Raw genomic sequence first — 19,318 nt, 5'->3', positions numbered from 1 at the left:
AGAAACTGCAAATTCCATTTGAGGAACAGTGAATGGAAATAGATCTGGGCCATTACCACATCACTTTTAAGTTGTAAGATCTAATACTACTCTGGAGGGGGAAAAAAAAATCAATTTGTCAGGCTGCGAGATAAAAAGCATTTTCCCTTGCCTTCTTAGCGAAGCACAGACAATCAAATACTGTGTTCATCTGAACTACAAAGCCTGGTGAGCACTTCAAGATATGAAAAAATATGAATAGCCAAACCTGAAAAAGGTCCTTGTAGATTATTATTAAAATAAAACGATAAGAGCTTTTCTTGTTTAAAGTTTCCGTTTCTATTGCCTAAAAAGTAACAAACAGAAGTCATTGATTGCAGTGGTTAAAAAGATATTTGGTTCCAGCAGAACTTCTATAAATATCACTTGCAATTGTTAGCTGATTTACTGAGTTGTAGCTTTCATAGCAATACTGCTTGATTAATATAAAAAACTATGTATATTTCTGCACCCTCACAATGGAATTGGAATTCTTGGCCTTTTTTAAAAATAGTCAGTGATGATGGACTGCACTTGGAAACACAAGAAGAATTATGTGCAAAATAAACTGCCTTTCACATACATTGCAATTCAAGAGCATCAACACCGACAGCTGAGATGCTTCAACTATTCCGGGCATCAACAACTGTGATTTGCAGGGTCTCTGATTAATACTGTAAATGTCATTAATCCAAGAGGATGTTCAAATTATGTCCAAAATCATTTTGCTTGTGCCTTTTATTTAATAAGGTCTTTCACCTGCATTCATTTAAGATTGCAAAGTTCAAACTGCTGCAGAGTCAGGCATCAGTTGTAAGACTTGAGTGGAAGACAGGCGTAATCATCACTTGTTTGCTAAAGGTCATGGTTTTTAATGGGGCCTCTTAGATTACACTCACTAACGGTCCCAGTCTGCCCAAGTGACTATTTTCGGACAATGGCCATGGACAGAATTTCTTCCGCAGCAGATTTGACCTGTTATATTTACCTCTGGTTTCCTGGTATGTGGTGGTCCACAGCTTGTAGACTATGTAAGATTTATAAGACAAATCTTGTGGCTGTCTCGTTACTTTAGAAAAGGCAAAAATCAGTCCTTCATATCTACAACCAGACTAATTTGACTTTTACTGTGAAAACTTTTATAAGGCAATTTTGGTAACATACCAGCAAAATTAACAGCAAGTAATTACCAAAACATTGTATCTATGTTTGTATGTTGTGTATGCAGATAGTAGATACACGGATTTTCTAATGGATCATTGTTTCTGTACAGTGAGCAATTCAATGACCCTAATACAAGGTGATAAGAACTTGCTAATAAAATATTAGATATGTTAAAGAAGTCTGAAGGCTGTTGAAGAAAAATAGGGGTCTTTAACAAGCCCCCAGAAATTCAAGCAGCAGACGATAGTGGAGACTTTTGACAGTACTGGTGCAGGATGCTACCTGGGCTGCAGAGCTAAAAATACAAATGGTATATTGTCAAATTCCTAGTAAAGGAATGCAACCTTGGGAGCTGGGTAAAACATACCACATGTAGCAAAACTCGGATAAAATAGAATTTTGGGAGCAACAAACAAAAAGCAAGAAAGATGACTGTGTTAGCAAACACAAAACAATAAATGCATGCAGATCCAAGAGCAACAAGGAAGAAATATTCAATATCAATGTAATTCTCTTTCTCTCAGGATGTAGATGTAAACCTTCATCAACCTTCTAGAAGATAACTTACCACTACAGACCCTAGGACCCTAAGGAGCCTAGAGCAGTTGAGCCTAACACCAGAGGAAGAAATAGATACTAAACAGCATGTGTATACCATTTTAATTATACTAATATTTGAAATTAGCAAGAATTGGATAATTAGAGATACTGATGTGAGTGTCTATCTGTGTGGAGTATTCTAACTGGACAAATAACAACTCTGGTTAGATTGCTAATTCTTTAATTAGACTAAGAAAAAGATCTTGGCTCTGCATATAAGGTGCATTTCTTTAGTCCACATAAACTGCATGGGCTGTTTAGTTTGGTTCCTTGCTCAGGGAACTTGGCTAAAATTTCAGTTCAATAAAATTAGGCTAATAAAAAGTTTTTTATTATATTTCCATACTGAACTGAAGCAGTGAAAATTGAACTGAAGATGCAAAAATAAACATATAAAAATTTTTTGTGGTTGCAGAAGGAAAAGCCTGGTCAGTCTTAAACTGTAATTTGCCATACGCCTCTCAGCCACAGCCAGAAACAGCACAAAACCCAACAAGCATCAGACTTAAAATCATCCACTGTCTAGGACCATGACTCAACCCCATTAGCAGACAGCAACATTCTAAAAAAACAATTTAAAGTGATATTGATTCTAGTGTTACAGCTCCAGAGCTGCCATTTATAATCGAAAAAACTTACAGCTGCTGAGAGGTGAAAAATATTTCTGACAACTCTGACAAATAAATTGGGCTAGTATCAGGGATTTTAGAAGTAACATGCTAAGGTTACTTGATAAAAGTTTATGAAAAGTGGAAAAGAAATTGGACACTAATCCAAAGTGAGGAAAATATTTTCCAGCATTAGCAAAGCCAACCATTCCAGAGCACACAGTTCTGTTAGTAGGAGAGGCAAATGAAGAGAGACTTCAAAAAAGAAATGCTGCAGAGTTTTAAGAGGGGACACATGGGAGCTGCTAGTTCAGAAGTAATACTTGTCAGAAATCTGAACATATTTGAATCTCTTCAACAAAATATTACATGAAAAAAATGACCCAGCTGAGAAATAACAGTTATTAAATGCCCAAACCTGCTGATGCAGTTCTACAGAGAACACATACTTCTAATAGCATAGTCCTTCCTCCACCTGATTCTCTCCCTTTGCTCAAAGGCAAATCATTTCAATGCATGGATGTAAAAAGTAATAATAAAGGAGAGGATCACACTGATAAAGCAAGGAACTATTTAAGCTGGGTGGGAAAACTTAGTCATAGCTAGAATACCAGCTGCAAACATGGTACACGTGCACACACACAGTTTGGGGAATTGCATCATGCTGGTGATGGCACAGGTGCGGTATCAGCCTTAGTAGGTGTGTGTGTGTGGGGGGGGGGAACAGAAAAAAAACCAACCAAAGAAAAAAAAATAAAATAAAAACCACAACAAACCAGCACACAACCATGACTGCTAAGCAAAAGAAACTGATCAGCCAGTTGTTTTGCAGGCCTGCTGATGTTCCACAGGAATACTGTGTATGGATCCGCAGCGGTTCATTCAGACCATCACTAGTCACACTACACTCATGCTGCCCACATGAACGCAGATTGAAAGACTGGACTTTCTGCTTCAGCACAGCGAACAACAGGATATATTGCCGAGAGGCACAATTACAATATCTGTTACAAAAATTAAAGTTTGGGGGAAATACAGTGTGGATTAATGTCCCTTTAGTTACACTTGCCGCAACACTTCAGTGTTCTGACTAGTTTTAAACTGCTGGAAAACAAAATCTCACAAATGTGGCTACCACACACCAGTTTAGTTACAGGCACCCTCTGTTCTATTAGTGGCACGAAAAATCCCCACGTTTGGATTCCATAGAATTACATATTATTTCAAACCCAGCATTTATCGGCATTACAGAAGGAAGATTAGGCTGCGGTGGTTAGAAAGCAGAAAATGCCATCCTGTCAATAAAGGTCAGCACTTCCATTATTGTTGCTTGTTTCAGCACATGAGTTTCCCCTAGACAATTTACAGGAAATGGAAAGGAAAATAACCAAATCATTGGAAAAATTGTTACAGATGCCATCTGGTCTTCACAGATGGGCCTGTACTGTAGGTCACGCACATCTTTCCCTCTGCCATCACTCACTGAAGAACTCCAAGCAGGTAAAGAAACAAAAGCAGTGACTTTAAAAAGTATACTAGCAGCACACCAAGTAGAAATTTAGCCACTGTATCTCCACTTCACACTCCGCTGGGAGTCAGGAGTCTCCAGGCTGATGAAACCTCACTCCAAAGGGATACAAAACCTGTTAGTCAGGAAGTCAAAGGCTAGATCTGTAATGAATCACAGAGGAATTGTGAAAAACAACTGGGAAAAAAGGTGTACCAGAAAAAAAAGGCAACATTCATTATTACAATCCTGCCATCGCTACACTACACACTGTTCAAAAATGTAATTAACCTTATTCTCAGTGTCTTTTCCTAATCCACCCAAATTACCTCCAAATTACAAATGGGAAACAGAGGCACAAAATTACTAATGTTTTGTCAAACAGGGCAGCAGAACTATGATTCATATCCACGTTCCCACTGCCCAATTTTCTAAATGCAGAATTTGATTTTGGATACTCTCCTTGCTCTTAAGCAAGCCACACTCTGGTAATACTAAAAAAAAATCTCCACCCATGAGGAATTTACAGTTTTTACAGCATTGCACAAATAAAGAGCTTCTGCGGTTCCAGTTTTCCTGCTCAGAGGAGTGGGGAGGGGTTGTTTACTTTTAAGATAAATGCCGTTTCATGTATTATTTAAAATAATACCTACCTCTTACTTATTTACATCCTAAGGGGTTAAGCACAAAGTGGCTGTGTGCCTTTCAGCTTGCTTGATACAAACTGATTTATTCAAACGCATTCTGCAGCACAACCTAGACTTAACCTTCCTTCTCTCAGACTCAGCCTCCCTCTGCCTGATCACACTCAGGCCTGAAGGGAGGCAATCAGCGGAGATCTGACAGATGAGAAGCGATATAACAGACCACTCATCACAAATCACCCTAGCATGAGCAAAAATCACAGCTCCTGTTGCATTTCAGCATAACTTGCTATCCACCACTGCTTTCCCACTGTGTTCTAATGCAGATTATATCCTCAAGACACCATCCATTTCTTCCTTCAGGAAAAAGGTGTTATACTGGCTAATGACTATTATCTCATTTAATCCCATGTGTCAGAAGTCATTCACTGCATTAATAGCTAATGCTACAATTGATATGTCAATTACAAAAACTTATTTAGCTTGTAGAAGGGCGACTCATTCAAAAGTCATCGCTACATTTACTTTGAAGGGAAAATGGAAAATATAAACAAAACATAATGTTTCATCTAATTCGTTCTACAATACAGCCTACTTCAGTGGGAAAAAGCTGGAATTCACACCTCTAGCGTGCTACCAGCAGGACACACTGCACAAGAACTTCCGTAGTACCGCATGGTTCCTGTGTTGGTGAAATGCTACTTTTCAAGGAATTAACCTTAATAACCCAAGTGAGAACAGCAGTTACCCTGCACTTAGAGCCACACAAATAAAGTAAAATTTCACTTTAGTTCTACAAGGCAAATGGGAAAGAATTAAGCCTAGTTTTGGTGAAGTTTTTTTTTTAAAAGGAGGAGAAGGAGGGGCGCATTTTCCCATTTTTCCCTTCAACTGCATCTACTATATGCTTCAAATGTTCAAGAAGGTGCCCGTTCCAAGGACAGGTAACAATGCAATAACACAGCACATCGAACGTTTCTAATACGGTCATGTCAACTGTGGACTACTCAGCTAAAATCCATTTACCCTGTCTTTATGGATGACATGAAAAGGTCAAAAAGGTGGGATAAGGGAGAAAAGCAAGAACGTACAGAAACATATTTCTTCTTGCTAAAGCCTGCCAAGATAACAAAAAACAAAAACTCTGACACATGGATCAAATCAGGTGAATGGTTGAATTTCTAGCAAGCTTCACTTCCATTTTGGTGACCCTGAAATTCTATTCTGAAGGTGATGCAAAGACCGTTCCATGCACCGAGGGGAAAAAATGGAAATTACCTAGTCTCAGAGCCTTTTCTGAATAGTCCCCCCAAATCACTTCATCACCTCTTATTTTATAATTAGACTGTAAATTTTATGGACAGAAATTATCTTTTCAGTTTGCCAACAGAGCACTAAGCCCAGCGGCCTCCTTTGTGTAACACAAGTGCAGGTAACAAACACCAGCATTTAGGCTGGCTGATGAACACACCATGACAGTAGACACTTTCCACTCTGGAAACTGCAGAACAAGCATTAATGAATTAAAACCACCATTAAAAGACTTGATCAACAATTTGACCAGGGCACCAACATCAACACTTCGCATGAAAAATCCTGTTCATGAGACCAGCACTCATTCCTCCCTCCCTCTCTCTCAGCATCCCTGCGGAGTGTTTGTTCACAACCCACGGGAAAGAGCACATCCTAGTGGAACTCTGGCACCATTTCCAGAAGCATCTGCACAGCCCTGGTGGTCTCCTTCAACTCTGCCTATTTTTCCACACTCACCAGACAGCAATCGGTGGTACAGCTCACACGAAGACAACCATATGGCAAGTGACAGAATGAAGCGATGCTAAATATCGTTCTTTCAGTGCCTCACATGCAGCGTTTTACCCTTGAACCTACTCTCCATGTCCTTTAATATTGCTGAAAGTGACTAAGAATAACCCCGTAAAACGGTCTACTTAAAGAAACCATTTCACAGGACCCAACGGGTAGGATTCCTGTTTGAAGGGGAAGCAAGAAGTAGAGTTCTTCAATACCATTAAAGAAAAAAAAAAGAAGGAGAAAAAAAAAAAAAAAAAGGATGGCAAGTCAAAGTCCTGTGCTAACACCCTTTCAGACAACATAAACTGACATCTCAGCATCTGCATCTTCATTTATACAACAGAAATCAGTGAGCTGGAAGGAAATGTAGAAACTTTGGAGGCAATCCATGGTTACACATTAATACCTGTACACCATGTCTTATCCTCCATCATTTAAGGTGAGAGCTCCTAAATTTTGGAATACAGTAGAAAAGATTGTTAAGTCCAGTGTCCTGGAACCAAAACTTAGTTGTCCATTTCTAGACACACAAAAAAAAAAAACAACCCAAAAACCACACCCATAAACCAAAAGAATTGCAGAGACAATAGTATTGGCTGTGGCCTGTCTGGCCAACTACGGACCAAAGCTGCTGCTAAAAGGTTAACAGCGTGACTGCTACAGATAAATACCAACACAACTATGGAAACAGAACACAGCCACACGCTTTTCTTCTGAAAGGACCTCAAAACAGGTTAAAAAAATATAATTTTATACCTCAGTATAAAAGCAGGACTGTGTCTTTAGTAAACAGCTGGACATGAACTTCAACATCCAAAAGTAATGCTATGGAAGCAGAGGTGATGATAAACAGAAAGCCAGATCAGAGCTGTTTTTTTCCACTATAAATGAACCTAAGTGCTTCAGGTAACAGCTGGCTGTGGAACAGAACGTGCTGAAACTTTGTAAAGATTTTTCCTATAGTGAAAGTATTGCTCTCGTACTACAGGTTCTTAAGAAATAGGCACAGATAAAGCACAATATCATTTATCCCTGTTTTAACCAAGCCAAAGGCATTTCTCCTCTCTCTTGGAAACCAAACCAGTGCGTTAACTTTACTGGGAATTAGTTTGGCTCTTCTCTCATGGACACTGCTGTTCCCTCCAGACCACAGGAGCCAGAACCTAAACATTTCATTCAGGTCGTGTGATGATTCCACAGCTTAATAGACATGATGTATGAAAAGGTACTAAAAACCTTTAGCTCCTAGTGACTTGAATGAGATTTGTCGTTGCTTAGTAACTCTTAGAAAAAAACAGAGACAATTGAAAGCTAGTAATACTGTGAGCAGCTGGGTAGAACTCTTGTTATTTATAAAATTCCAGCTGTTTAAACCTGCATTCCTACGACTGTAGTACTTTACCATCTGATGTAATACTTTGTACAGACTGCCTTAAATTTATCAGGGTAAAGAGCAGATCACAGAATTTCACTAAGTGACCAGACCACCTATTTTACAGATGACACAGCTAAAGTTATACAGAAATCTTAGTAAAGCCCTGTAAGACAGCGTTATTCATACACTAAGTTTTCCATTTGCTACTAAGCCATCCTGTTTTACAATTTTGAACTTGTTCTTCAGCTTACACTTACACGCCTGCAGCATCAAACATGCTGACATCAGGGATTTTGTGGTAAAGCCACGCAATGTTCTATATTTGCCTCCTCCATACAGATAAGGGTGTACAACATAAAGAGAATTCTTGTCATAAAACACCTGTCTCAAGTTTTGTGTAATTTTGAAGGTTGATTAAGCTTTGCCATTCTTCTTGTTGATATTGGCTCTATATCAAATGCAATTGTGTGTGTCCTGGTGAATCTACATCTGAGGGCAGAATCTATCTCACAGAAGACAAATACCTCTTACAGCCTGTAGTTCAGAGAAGTGTAGGTGTTAAGAAGCACTAATATGTCTTTCTTTCAGAAGGCATTCAGTAAACTGCTTATTCATCCTGACGTAAGAGTAGATCAGAAAAAATGTGGTATTTCACCAGAATTCAGGGCACTTAAATAACAGCTATTCAAAATACTTCAGTGCAGTTCATGTTTACAATGTGGAAGGCAAAGTACAACACTGTAACATCATATACATGAGATACTGTCAAAAACTATTGCATATTTAAATGCCCTCTAATAACACCTTTTTTTCATGTTTACTCAGTTACGATCAGTTATGAATCAATAATCAGATTACAATAAAAGCGGGTCTGACTGGCATAATACTCTTTCCAAAATAAATTCCATGGGAGCTGTAAGTAGATATTTTTTTAAAAAAATTATTTATTTATTACTGTGGATTGCTATTTAATCAACAATGAAGAACGGTCACAAAAGCGTACAGCTACAAAGGCAACGTGCCAGGAAGGGTCCTGACCCCGCAGCCTCCCACGAAAGCAGAGCCACCCTACTGCTGCTGCTTGTCCTCCAGCAGCAGGACTCTGCAGCGCTGAGGGGGTATTTATAACTGCCAATCCATTTGTTAGGCTACTAAGTGCATATGCATGTACGTACATACATGTACGTTCACATTATACAACCATCTACGTCACCGAGAATAACTGGAACAGAAAGAAAAAAAATCCTTTGGTGTTATAGGGGGTGATTTTTGCTTTCAGCCAGATAATCCTTGTACCTCTGAACGGCATTGTGAGGAGATCGGTCCTCTGTGTGTGCTGTCACTTCCTCGGTGGCACCATCCTCCCTAGAACTTCACACCATGTTAGTCCAATAGGATTCCACACAGGTCAAAGGAAGGAGAAAACAATCACGCAACTCCAGCAGAAGTGATGCAGAAGAGTTAATACAGTTTCAACATTCCCATTTTACCCAGATTCAGTAAAAATGGTACAAGAGTGCCAGGAGAACTATAATTTCACTGTGATGGGTAAATTTCTATGTGGATGGTCCTTGGGGTCTATTCAGCTCTTGCTTAAGGTTTTTCAGAATTAAACCAGCACACCTTTGACATGAATACTACATAATAAATTCTTAGAGACTTCCCCAAAAGGGTTTCTCATTTGAATGACGCTGTGGATCTAATATGTTTCAAATTTCATTTAATGGCTATCAAAGATGTCCTCAATTGAGTAGTAATAGCACAATTTTAAAAATCTTGAAAAACAGGCATCTTCGTTGGAAAAAGGTAGATAAAGTATACATTACAGGGTCATCTCTACAGTTCCTGTTCATCAGCAATAAACTTCTAGCCGGAAGTACATTTGAAGGAAGAGCAGATAACAACTGTAAGAAAAAGCAAGAACGTTGTCTCTGGCTTTTGACACCCTGATCACTTACACAGACAAAGGAGCTCCTCTGAAACTCAGCTTATAAAGCTGTCTTCTCAGAGATACACAGACCATTACAAACAAATTGAGAGAGATCCACAACAGTATATGACCAAGGAAGCTTTCAAACATATATATATATATATATATACACACCCACAGAGGAACACAAAACAGGCTCCAAATTTTAGGAGGCTAAATAGTCCAAATGCCAAGCTTCCATCCGTGTCAGTTACGACGTCTTTAGGTTATCTAGTAAAAGCTTCACTGACAGTTATGACAGTTTTATGAGATGCTCCTATACCATTCCTACAGCTCCATTTCTCGGCCAGCCTGCCTTCCTGCACTAACCCCAGGCAGTCCTCGCTCTCCAGATGTGTCCGCACTTCCCAGCTCTGCTTCTCAGACAGTTCAGCTCCAAGGACTCGTGTCCCCTGTGGCTTCCCAGCCAACCTCATTCCCACTGTACCCGTTCCAGTTACTCTTATAACTAGCATGTACTTTAATAACTAGCTCAATCTTTTTCTCTCCAACCTTTTTTCTTTATAGCTGGTGGCAATCAAGAGCAGAAATCAAAATTCGCAACTGATCCTTTCACCACAGAAAACTGTATGTGTACTTTTCCTTCACAGCACCATCATCTCAAAGTTTCATCTGAAGATGTTTTCCTGAAGTAGCTGATCTCTTCCTACTATTACTAATCTTACCCTCAAGCTTTTCTTCCCTTACTCATTTTTATGAAGTTCTTATTAACACTATTAAAATCCAGACTTTTCTTGACTTGATCACACTTGGCAAAAGGTATCCTTCTACATTTCCAGCTTCTTCCCCCTACTATTGCAATCTGTTTCCATAAAAAAAAAAAAGAGAATCCATTCTGGGTAGTATTTTGCAAGCTCAGCCCTAATGGCTCCCTCTTCTGTAGAAAACAGTTTGCTCTGTTTCACCAAAAGGAGGATTTTTAGCTTTTCCACTGCTCTGATATTCACTGTCATGCCTCAGTTTACCCATATTTAACCCAGAGATTAATTATATGCACCTCTTTTACAAAAGCTTTATTTGTTTAGAGATATAGCTGAAAACCAGCTATTGTTCACACTCCATATTATTATATATCTGTAGTCTCCACCTTCCCAAATGCTTTGTCAGAAAAGTTTTACAGCACGTAAAAAAACATTAAACATATTCTGCTAGTGACTTTATTCTGTTCTTTCTAGGTTTGATCTCAGATTTAGGTTTGTAAATGAACTGCACAAGCCAAATTTCTTCTTTTAGCAGCTTTTACAGACTGATTTGAAGAAGCTGGTGTAGTGTTTCCTATACAAAAAATCACAATTATGCTTCAATTGCTTTGTGATTCCTGAATTGAGAAAATAGCCACATTTTCACAAGTTGTATTTACATGCAAGTAATTTAATATGGCCTCATTATAGTTCATGTAAGCTTTACCATGAAGCTGTTAATTTATGCTAGAAGTTACTATAAAAATTCCTGCAGTCCACAAAGAACATTGTAAGTCTGAAGTAAAACAAAACAAAACTCAAAAGTCCAAAACAATTTCTGACTCGATATTGAACGTCACTATCAATAGCATCATTGTTTCCATAGCTACAAATGTAGACCGCTTCAAAGGAAAGAAGCAGAGAAACTGAAAATGACAATGTACAATAAAAACAGGCACAGACAGTTTTCAAACGGCACACGTGGGATGAAGAAATTAAGTAATATGGTGGCACAGAGTTCTGTGGGGTTTGGGGATTTGACAGTAATGCCAGCGATCCAAGCGCATCCAGCTCGGAATGGTAAGCAGCAGTAAACCTCTCTCTGCAGTATCACTTGATACATTTCTACACCTAGTGGAAGGAAGAGGAGAACAGAAAAGGATGGAAAATACCAGCAGAAATCACCAAAGCAAACGCATAGGGCAGGCGCCCCTCTCACAAATCTAGCCACCTGCAGACTCAAATAGATATGTTTTTAATCAGGTTTCCTTGGCATTTTCAGTGGTTCTGTATAGTTGTGGAGACAATCAAAACCTTCACACTGCTCTTATCACAAACGATGCCAAAACATGCACGTTAGACCTAGTAATAACAATAACCATTCCAGGAGAGGACACAGCAAAGTGAATCACTGCACAGGGGGGAGATACAAAACACGAGGATGAGAGGTGCAGGGAAACATGCAGTCTCACCACACGAATGGTACTCCCCAGCATCTAGCAACCACTCGATGCTTCAGTCTTAAGTTCCTGCTCTCTAAATATTACCTATGAATAGCTTACTTTGCTATCAACCAACTACTCTGGAACTATGACAGCCTCATAACACTCACACTGGATAGGGAGGTAAACTCCATTGATTCTGGAGCTGGAATTCTGAGGTCCACAAATGTGGACCTTTCGCTGTCAATTCTATTATGACAAGTGTTGGAAGAAAACCAAAACCAGCATCCAAGACTTGCAATGGTAGCACTCCTCTTCCGGGAAGAAGAAACTGCATAATGTAGAGGTATACTGTAATTTAATAAAGAAAAAAAACCCAACCCAAAACCAAAACCAAAAAAGCCCAACACTTCTCTAGTACCTGAGTACCTGAGAGTACCCTGAAATCTGCAATAAAGTAACAAACTCAGTGGTTTATACTGGGAGCAAGACGCCTCCACAGGCTGTGATGGCATACTCAGAAATGCACGGTATCAGACAAATTCTTCCCTTATGAAAGGGAGTGACAGCACTTCAAAAAATCCCACCTACCAAGTCTTTCCTTAGGCTCACTGGCTTTAAATCGTATCTGCAGTATCATTTTCTTCCAACAATCTTTTTTAAGGGAGCAGTTGCTGAAAGCCACGTGAGAACACAGTATTCTCTGCACATATACCCTATACACTGGAAGTCACCTCTGGTCCAAGCAGAGGAGAAGGAGAAGGGTTAGTAGAAGATGGTGGTCACTGTTTCCTCAAATGTTGCCACCGCACAGCTATCACAATTGTAAAATATCCTTTACAACAACATTCGCTAGGTATCGTGCTTCGGAGGTGTAGTTTCTATGAAGAACTTCGGATCACAGTAAACTAAGAAGTAGCTTGAGATTTCAAATTCAGCCCGTGCTATACAGGAGTACTGGCACATATAACCTTCAACAATTGTCACCAGAACACACCACCTCATTATCTTCATTACAGCACTGAAAGCCCCAACTGTCAGTAATTCTAATCAGCTTTGGCAAAAGCTTTTAACACTGGGGGCAGTGAGGAAGGTAGAGAATCAAAGTCTCAGTCACAAGAATATTACTATTCAGACAAGGCTAATCTTGTTGCTACAAAATAAAGCTATCATCTCCCAAATCAAGCTAGTCCAGACAGCAATACAATAACCATTAAACTTACAAATTAGAACTCCTAATCCTTGCAGCGTATGTTTGACTAAGAAAGTAAGCAAAGCACAGACCAGAAAGATAAACAAAGCTTTAGCAAGGCTAGCAATAGGTCTGAAATGGAAGTTCCTCAAAGACAATTCTTGTTCTTTTAATTATTACTGCCATGTGTGAGATTGGGGAACAAAAAACAAAAACAAAAACAAACAAACAAACAAAAAAAGGTAGGTCAGGCTCTAAAACTTAGAGAAGCTGCACAATATGGACCTTATATTACATCTTGAGATTCTTCTTTAAGACCTAGCTTGCAGCAGTAAGTTAGTTTTGCTGAAACCCCAGATTAATGTATGAGCAGCTCGTGATATTAAAATACTACGGATTCTAGTGTCTTAATTGCTGACTGGAATGGACTCCATTGGAGAGGAAGTAAAAGCAGAGGGTTTACATTTTTCATGTTTGCCTCAGGCTACTAGCAAAAAAACCCAGGACTTATTTCTAAGTTATGTCAGTACCAACGGTATGTCACATGCCATTACTTTAAAATTAGGCTGATAGCCAAAAAGAATATCGCAGCTGATGTTCTATTAAAATAAAAAGTATTCCCCAAAGCATAAGAAACACTGACACTAGCATCTTAAAAGGCAGTGTAAAAACTATATAAGTAACTATTTATTGGCACCGCTGTCTTTTTCATTACAGATTCAAATAAGTAATTCTAAGTTTTGTATGCATTGAATATTTAATTATCCTATGCCGATTTAAAAAAAAATTAAACCCACATTTCATATGTGAAAGCAAAATGCAGTTAAACCCTTCTTTGTCTGTGAACACAAGCTACTTTGTGAATAACAGGCTATCTACACTGTATTACTCCAGATCACAATTTGAGAATTCATCTTTCTTCAACCCTTCAAATAACTAATCACAAACCAAATATATTTAAGAAAAAAGAACAACCACCTTTTCTGTCAAGACTTAAAGTGCAATAGCAATTCTATAATGATTCAAACCTTAATTACTGAATTTGTCAACACCAGAACTTCACTCTGTATAGAAATTTCTATAAAATACTCCCGATAGAACCAGGATTTTGGAAACCCAGGGCTATAACTCCAGGTAGTTTAGAACATACTTAGTTCAGATTGTGTCTAAAAGTTAGACAGACTAGGAGAATTTATAGCCAAAGCAATGGTCTTCACTCTGCACAGCCAAATTTTAGTTCTTCATTAACACAAGTAGTAAGACGTCCTGTCTATTCCTTGCAGGTACGCATATCACAAAACGTGCTATTCCATGTGTTGACGTTGTATAAACTTCTGGAAGAAGGCATTTCCACATGGGTGGATTTCAGCAAAATTTCAGCAAAAATAAAATATAAGACTTCAAATTCCGTTTCCTTCTGAAGGCAGCCAACAGCACATGTACATTACTTGGCAGTGTCCAAGGCCAGGCTGGACGGGCTTTGAGCAACCTGGTCTAGTGGCAGGTGTCCCTGCCCATGGCAGTGGGGCTGGAACTAGATCATCTTTAAGGTCCCTCCCAACCCAAACTATTCTAGGATTCTATGGTTATTTTTTTTTCCAACAACTATTAATACTTTTCAGTTAAAAAAAAAAAAAAGTCTCCTTCATGAAGCTGGCAGCTCTAGCTCTTTGTTCACTCTGCAGAGTGCTTTCATTTCCAACACAATCACAGACAGAGAAGTATTGTGTTTTCAAATGTATTACAAGGAATCCTGTCATTTAGTTGTTGTTATTAAAGAATTATATTCAGGTATGATATATGCTGAAATGAAATGATTTCCACCTAACCATCCTCCTCATGTTCTAGACACAGAATTTATAACATTTGATTACAGCAATATCATACTGCAGAAAAAGGCAGGTGACTTTTTAAAAGCTATCTATTATTTTGTTGCCTATTCCTTGATTGCTGCCAAAGGAAGGACAAGTTAGTTTTCTCTGTGTACTCTAACAGCAGTGTGCACAATCTTAAATGATCTTTTGGTCACCGTGCTACAAAAATAAGTTGACACGTACAAAAATAAATATGGCAGGTAATGCTGTAGAAGGCCAGTGTTCTTTGGAAGTTTAATACTCAGTGCACCACTTGCACTCTAGTGACAACAAGGGAAGGACCACTGCTGCACTGGAAGGCACAACCTGTTATCATCCCTTTACCACCTATTCACAGAGAACTGAAAAGGTGTTTGATGCTTTGATATGCTGAGTACACTCCTGAGGTTGTGTGTCCTGTCCCCACTCCCAATTTTCAAATTTCCCCTGCATCACCAGGGTTCTTGTCACTTGCCTCAGCAGTTGCATATCAATCTGGAGGCTGCTCAGAATACTAAATTCTGACATGAGGTCACACCAAATATAATGGGTCACAAGCTTGACCAGTTCCTCAGAGTCACTACGTGAGAAGAGAAACTGTTTTCCTGTGTTCCCCCTCCGTGTACTAAATAAGCTGAGAAAAGACTTCTTCCTCAGCATGAAGTACATGACAAATGTGGAAAGATTCTGTCTAGAAAGATCAAGAACCTGTAAAGAATAATATAAGCTTTGGTATACTGCTTTTAAAATATGCGACAAATTTTCACATATAAATCCATGCATAGAATTGCATTTTGAAACACACTTGTAGTGTTGTTGGCAAGGTAATCCTGTATTTTTCTAGATGTGCATTCTTACATAGATGGATAACTAAGGTTAAGTTCCTAAATTCATTCACTTGTGTAAAAAAAGCGTGATTTTTCAAAATAGCGAATACAACCAACTAACTGAAATCAGCAACATCTTTGAAAATAGGAAGCGAAAAAAAGCAGACTTCAATTTGAGACTACTTTTTAATTTCTGGGAGAAGAACACTTACCACAGTTACAGATGATACCTCAGTTCACCTCAAAGACTAAACTGAGTATATCTCAGATGTTTTCTATTACAGTTAACTTGCAAAAGGAAAAGTCAATGCCTCTAACAAAGTAAAAATATTGATTTTTTTTTTCACCTGATAAAAACCACCACAAACAAGTTAGAAAGCACTGTGTTCTAGGAATGAACAAGTAGTTGCATAATTACATATTCCAGTTTGTGACAGCAAAGTTATTTTTCTCTATTATTATTATCAGAATTTATTTTATTATCTTGTTTTGATAAATGGAATTAAAGCTTTATAAAAAAATAAACGTGTAAACGCATCTCAGAGTCCCCAAGCATTTACTGTCACTTAAATGAAAGCACGGTGGCTAAACAAGCCCCACTACTGGAGTACAATGTCTGGAAAATTGTATATTGATGCCATTAGAATAACTACATAAGAAATTCTTCCCAGAGAGAATCTCTGGAGTGTATGTGTTTGGGTTGGTGGTTTTTTTCCTACATTGTGGTGATTGCAGAAAAGTAGTATCTTTAATCAGGTTTTCCCCTCATATGAAATAAGTTAATGGTTCTGACTTTCCTGCACTCTGAAAATCTTTGCCCAGAGACAGTAATAGAAAATAGTTTATACTTAGCTTTAAAATATGTGAAATCATTTTACCAATAGATTTTACAAGTGAACGCCTGAACTCAAAACATGGTCCAGTCTCTGGCACATCACCACCATCACACATCATATGTATCAATGCAGAAAGTGAATTAAATACATCAAGTACTTCAAATTGAAAACCAACTGTTTCTGAACATGATGCAAAGTTGACATACGTCTGTATTTTACCATTTAAAACAACCGACCCAGCCATTTCTCAAAACAGGAGTCACTAGCAGTACCTGGGATACAGATCTACTTTGCACATGCCATTTAAACTGCATTAGGCAGCACAAATGTCAACAGACACAAAACACTTCAAATGAGTGCCAGGTGACCGTGTTCTGAAATCAGACTACTCCATTCAACGCAAAGCACAGCAGCAGCATCTACTCATGAAATTGGAAAGAAACAGCAAAAATAACAGCCTCACTTGCTAGGTAAAAGAGCTCAGGACTTCACCGTTCCCTGAAGCCCCCTCTCAGTTTTTGCAAAACACCAGAGGCTTACCTTTCTGTACACCAGCATGTTTGGGGATTCATCAGCCACCCCGTTGCTGCTTTGCCCATAATTATTTCCTTGTGCCATGTCCCACAAATCTGATCCGCTTTTGACTGTAGCACTGTAAAAGGCAGAAGTGGTTTCAGTAAGACATCGCCTCTGGTCTCCCTCCTGCCCAGATGATTAATGGACCCGACTTTCTACCAGCGCCTTATCAGAATCGGTGTACGCTCTCACTCCAACAGATATTTACATGGGAGCAAAGCTGCTAATTCACCATTTACTGTCATTACTCTCTTTTGCCTGTAAATAATGAATGTAATATGTTAATCCAATTTAGACCTTAATGAATTGTCACTCCGAACTGCTCCCTGACATACCACTAACCACCATCTCAAGCAGACACCTCCTGACAGAGCTCTCCTCCCTCCCCTGTCCAGGCTGCACCAAGGGATGCTCCACACCTTCCAGACCAGTTTCAGGGGAATGGATTTTGCCGGCCGCCGTGTATTTGGCAGCACCCGCTCCTCACGGCTCGGGCCACATCGAACTTGCACAACCCTCGAACGCACAAAGAGTAAACCGGGCGCGTTAAACTTCTCGCTAATTCGCCAGCATGTGTGTGCCCCGACACATATGCCGGGGAGGGAAGCAGCTGATGGGGGGCAGGAAAGCAAGAATCGAGCTGGAAAACCTTTCCGTTCGTTTTCACCGACTTTCAGCGTAATTCACCGCAAACCACCGGCTCCGCCGCTCCCCACCCCCCCCGCTCACACGGGAGCCGCACGAAGCAAGAGCTCGGATCATGCCGTAGCTCCAGCTTTGCACGCAGGTGTAAGAATGTGCTCCATCTAGAGACCGCACCGGTGGCTGCGGGGAGCGCGGGGGGCTGAGCTCCGCTCCAGACACTTACCTCCAAAGCCCTCCCCTGCCCCCCCCGCCCCCCCCAGACCTCCCCCGCGTGGGCTTCACCGCACCTCGCCCGCGGCCCCCGCCCGGCCCCGCAGCGCCCGCCCCGCGGTGCAAATGGCCGGGAGGAGCGGGGAGCGCGGGGGGAGCCCGGCGCTTCAGCACCGCGGACAGCGGCACCGCCCGCCCGGCGGCTGCGGGGGCGCGCAGGGGCGGCAGCGCGGCCCCCCCGGCTCCGTTACCTCCTGCGCCAAGGTCACTGCGCGGTGGCCGCGGCTCCTCGCCGCGGAGGGCGGTCGGTGTCAGCCGGCAGCGGGCGGAGGGACGCGGTGATGGCTCATCACACACAGACACGCGCGCGCTGCGGGCGGAGGCGCTGCCGCCGCTGAAGCTGCGGCTCTGCCCTGCTCTGCCGGAGCGGCGGCAGCTCAGCGCCCTCCCGCAATGGAGCGGCGGCAGCTCAGCGCCCTCCCCGCAATGGAGCGGCCGTCACGTGGGGAACGGGCACGTCAAAGGTGCTGCTGCTGCCGCTGCTGCTGCTCCGCCACACAGCAGCCCTCCTCCTCCTCCTCCTCCTCCTCCTGCTGCCGCGGCCGCCGCTGCTGCGGCGGCTCGGCGCTCTCGGCTCGCTCGCCCAAAACACCGGCCAAGGCACTGCAGCTTGCCAGCGGATCTGGCAGCAGCCCCGGCAATGCGATTAGGCAGCGCCGGAGGGCTGGGCAGGCGGAGAATGGGGCGAATGGCAGCGGGAAGGAAGGGGGGGGGGGGGGGGGGGGGGCGGTGGTGAAAGACTCTGGTGGGCAACGCGTGTCGCTGCCCTCTTACTCCTTTACCCACAGCAACAGGGAACGTGCCTGTTCCTCTGACTTAAGCTGGACACTTGGTGGGTATTCGTTTTTCAGTGACAGCTAGGGAGAGCTTGTGCCGTGTCGGCACTGCAGACCTCCGGGGGGGACGGAGAGGGCAGGGAGCGAGTCTGTTCTAGCCGGGTAGGAAGGAGCCCTGAGGACATCTCAGGACACCCTCAGGGTGTTTTGCTGTGTCCCAGGCAACTGTCTAATTTGTGAAGGCCCAACACTGGCCACGATAAAAGAAAAGGATCAGGTCTGAAAGTTTTACTTCCTCATCACGTATAGGTAAGAATGCTTTGATTTTCCAAAAGAGCTGAAATGCCCAGACTCGACATCCAGAAGAACACAAAATACTGAAGTGGTTAAGCTTTGAGATATTCCCATTTGAAAGCATCTTTTCTGGAAACAGTCACTCTTACTACAAGGATGATCTTGCAGAAGAAGTCATCATCTACTGTGCGCTGCACCCTGTGGGGCGA

General features: G+C 41.1%; 1 protein-coding gene across 6 annotated transcripts in view; it reads right to left on the bottom strand.

Moving 5' to 3' along the window:
• Positions 1 to 18,568, bottom strand: part of RGS7 (regulator of G protein signaling 7) — a 253,975-nt gene extending 235,407 nt beyond the window's left edge. For 3 of the 6 annotated variants that reach the window (XM_055811125.1, XM_055811126.1, XM_055811127.1), the window contains exons 1-2: positions 18,231 to 18,568; positions 17,089 to 17,200 (exon numbers count right to left, since the gene is read on the bottom strand). In XM_055811125.1, coding sequence (XP_055667100.1) covers positions 17,089 to 17,166 — 78 coding nt within the window. In that variant the 5' untranslated portion in view covers positions 17,167 to 17,200; positions 18,231 to 18,568. Of the gene's footprint in view, positions 1 to 17,088; positions 17,201 to 18,230 lie in introns of those variants that run through there. The other 3 variants (XM_055811128.1, XM_055811129.1, XM_005239131.3) reach the window with 2 other exon arrangements.
• Positions 18,569 to 19,318: the final 750 nt, after the last annotated feature.

Source organism: Falco peregrinus, chromosome 7 (genome assembly GCF_023634155.1).
Source record: "Falco peregrinus isolate bFalPer1 chromosome 7, bFalPer1.pri, whole genome shotgun sequence".
In the NCBI taxonomy this organism is placed as follows: domain Eukaryota; kingdom Metazoa; phylum Chordata; class Aves; order Falconiformes; family Falconidae; genus Falco; species Falco peregrinus.
Note: the sequence above shows the minus strand (reverse complement) of the source record. Positions and strands in the feature narration are given on the sequence as shown.